Genomic DNA, 3,482 nt, shown 5'->3' on the forward strand with positions numbered 1-3,482 from the left:
ATGTTTGTGCGCCCAAGTGAAAGCCCTAGCCCCCCTCCTTCCCCTCCGGCGTGGGCGTCCTCACCCTAGGGAGTGTGGAGAAGAGGATATAAAAATCGAGGAGCAGTACGGAAGAGGGACGCTCAGGACGACATCGTTCGCCAAGAGGGCCTTCAGCGCCGAAGCCCGACGGCGTGCAGCTTCTGCCAGCAACCGCTCGAGCCCAACTCCGGAGCCACTCCATCGCCCCCATGAAGTCGTCGGCACGTAAGCTCGGACGCCCCAGCCTCTGATGTATAATCTTAATCATGTGTAATTATTGAATATACCTGTTTGTTTAAACTGAGCCATACGGTGTCTCTTTGCCTCTCCGTCCCGTGTGGACCTGCGCATTATGGGGGTCATCACAGTGCACAAAGGATACTGGAGCAAGCTAGTTTAGAGTTCTTTAAAATTTTTGAGTTTATATCATCTATGCCGGTAGCGGATGAGTTCTTTATTTTATCAATTATGCATGAAATTCCGCTACTGTTGAAAGTTATGGGTTCCATGGCTGTGGTGATAACAAGTGGTAGTGTAGAACAGGGCAATTCGGATTCGTCACTAAAAACGGACGAAAAAGCAGGGTTAAAAGCGTTTGCACATTCGGTATCAGTCATTGTAACACCGGCATTGTTAGTGAGGGTGATAGCGCGCGTTTCTTTTGGGTTTATCACTTTCCAGAATTTTTTGGGGTTATCGATTATCATTTTTGGTAGGTCGACTTCGTAGAAGGAGCGCTTACCTTTAACAATCGCGGCCAAGTACAAGTGTTCCACTTCATGGTATTTTACCCACGCATTTGGGTTTCCGTGTCGCTTCGCTGTACGAAATGCGCGTTTTTTTCTTATTTTCGAGTCTTTTTAGTGTTTTGGTCAACAACGGCTTCTGATTACGCTTCCTAAAACTGCACGTCGGGATATATTTATTGGTTACGTCAGCTATTTTATGTTTGAAGAGTGTCCAGTTTTCATTTACACTTCTGCTATGAAAGGATGTTTCAAACATTGACAAGAAGTTATTTAATTCATTGCTGATTGCTTCGTAGTTTCCCTTGTCGTAGAGCATAATAGTTTTCCGGTAAGGTTCTTTTAACACAGGTGTAAAGCTGAAAGTGGCATGAATTACTTTATGGTCGCTGATTTCGCGGAGGTACGTAAGGGATTCTAAGCTATCTGGATGAGTGGTTAGAATGAGGTCTAGAGTGTTAGCTGCTTCTCCTGCGAGACGTGTTGGTTCAGATACTAATTGGGTCAAATTAAAATTAAGACAGACATCAAGGAATTCTCTCGACTCTTCCTGACTGACCATGGGCTGAGGTTGACTATTCCAGTCGATATTGGGGTAGTTGAAATCCCCAAATAGGAGCATATGTGCCTTAGGGTGCTTTGAAACCAGTTGATTTAGGATATTGTGAAGCTTGCGAGGAAAGTCGGGACTACTTCGAGGTGGTCTATAGCACACCCCAATTAGAAGTGACAGGGTGAAGCACGGCACATGATCCATAGTATTTCCATGTCCGAGCAGACATTGATGACGGAGCATGATAACTGTTCGTTGACGGCAATTAGAACTCCCCCTCCGCGGGCTTCTTTCCTATCGGCGCGAAAAAGACGAAAATTTGGCAAATCAAACAAGATCTCTGAGTCATTTATATCGCTGTTGAACCACGTTTCGGTTAATACAAGTAGATCGCTGCCTGATGATGAAATAAGGTTTGACACGATATCGCGTTTCGGCAAGAAGCTGCGGATGTTAGTAAAGATAACCGATAGGGAAAAGTTGGCACGAGGAGTAGCTGGGGAATAATGCGGTGGCCGGAAGGGGTGAGTTGATTGTTAAGATATTTCTTTAACAGTTTCAGAACTTTCATCAAAAATGTAACGCTTTGGGCCGATATGCTGCGTTTTAAACCACAGGGAATAAGACACAGACTTTGCCTTAGCGAAAGCTATAAGCTGTTTTCGGCAATTCTGGACGCGGCGCGAAAAATCTTCACCTACGCTGTAGCCTGTATCTTTGAACTTTGGACCTTTCGAAAGAACTGATTCTTTTGTTTTGAAGGATGTAAATTTGACGATAATCGGGCGTTGCCGATCCTGAGAGTGTCTTCCGAGGCGGTGAGCACGTTCAATTTCGATTGGGCTTAACTGGATATCAAAATATTGAGAGCAGTGGCGAGTGATTATTTCTTCGGATTGCGAATAGGTTTCAGAGGTGTTGGTATCAGGTAAACCATAGAAAATTAGGTTGTTTCGCCGGGAGCGGTTTTCAACGTCTTCCAGGCGAGCCTCTAGCACACTAACTAGGCGGGTCGTTTCGATCGTAGTGGTTTGGATTGCTTCTAGGTCAGTGCGCATTGTAGACAGATTTCGGCAGTGAGTTTCTAAAGTGCTGAGACGGGTGGTGAAATCTGCCATTTTTTGGTCCATTGAGAGAAGTTGGCTCTTAAGCTCCTGCACTTCAGTTACTAATGTGGTCTGGCTAGAAGACATCTTTTTTAGTTCGTCAAGAATAATGTCTAGCTTGTCAGGACCGGGGTTGCTCTCAATATCACCACACGACAGTAACAAAGAATGAACAACGTGAAGACACTCAACACTGATAACAAGGCAGCACTGAGGGCTCGGGAGCTGCACCAAAAAATAGTTACTCGTTTTCTTTGAAAAGAGACTGTAATGGCCACCAACCTGCATGGCGAAGACGAGCGGATTAGAGAACTGTGTTGTGGCACAGCCACCGAGCCCACAGAGTGCCGGTGACGGTCGCTGTTCATTTATAGTTGACACGTTGAATGTAGTCGCTGACGATGGGGCCTTCCAATCTGGTCTGAGGATCCAGTTGTTTTGAGCCGATATTGCAGGAAAAGGAGCGTTTTTGGTTGCCTTGTTGATGGGACCTCCGTAAGCTGCGTCGTGCAGGGGCGCATGCTCGATCGCGCTCGACCAGGGAGCGCAAAACATGCCAGGGAGCATGACGCAGACGATGAGGGGCGAGACCACCTGCATGGCGAAGACGAGCGGATTAGAGAACTGTGTTGTGGCACAGCCACCGAGCCCACATCACCACGGCAAGACCAAGACTGACTACAGCTGACACTGCTGGCAAGCACGAAGGTCAGGATGTGAGCATTATGTTAAAAAGGCTTGTGTGTTCAATGCGCGTGCTGCTTTTAGGCATTAACACGCCAACAGCAAAGATTGTTGTGCAGATTTTGAATGCACTTGAGCCGCCCTTGGAGCCATTGCAGTGCTTCATTATGGCACAACCAAACCCGCCTCCTCTGTGACAATGCACGTGCGCCGTAGCGTAGTGATTCAATGGAATGCCCTAGTCCTACGTGGTCGTCTGAGTGACTTCCGCAACGCGTCCAAATGTACCACTTCCCTGTGCTTGTTATATGTGAGCCCAATATGCCGTCCCCTTTCCGCCCTTCTAGGTACGTGATGCTGTGGTCTCTCGAA

The 3,482-nt window shown here is 47.0% G+C and overlaps 1 protein-coding gene across 1 annotated transcript; it reads right to left on the reverse strand.

Annotated features, from left to right (window-relative positions):
- Positions 1-1,856: 1,856 nt before the first annotated feature.
- On the reverse strand, positions 1,857-3,026 carry LOC144108725 (uncharacterized). Its single transcript, XM_077641895.1, has one exon. It carries the CDS (start codon positions 3,024-3,026, stop codon positions 1,857-1,859), a length of 1,170 nt encoding a protein of 389 aa, XP_077498021.1.
- Positions 3,027-3,482: the final 456 nt, after the last annotated feature.

This window comes from Amblyomma americanum, chromosome 10 (assembly GCF_052857255.1).
Source record: "Amblyomma americanum isolate KBUSLIRL-KWMA chromosome 10, ASM5285725v1, whole genome shotgun sequence".
In the NCBI taxonomy this organism is placed as follows: Eukaryota; Metazoa; Arthropoda; class Arachnida; order Ixodida; family Ixodidae; genus Amblyomma; species Amblyomma americanum.

Bases quoted from the DNA above. Each gene is read 5' to 3' on its own strand.
- LOC144108725 (XM_077641895.1), bottom strand. From the start codon at position 3,026: ATGCAGGTGGTCTCGCCCCTCATCGTCTGCGTCATGCTCCCTGGCATG.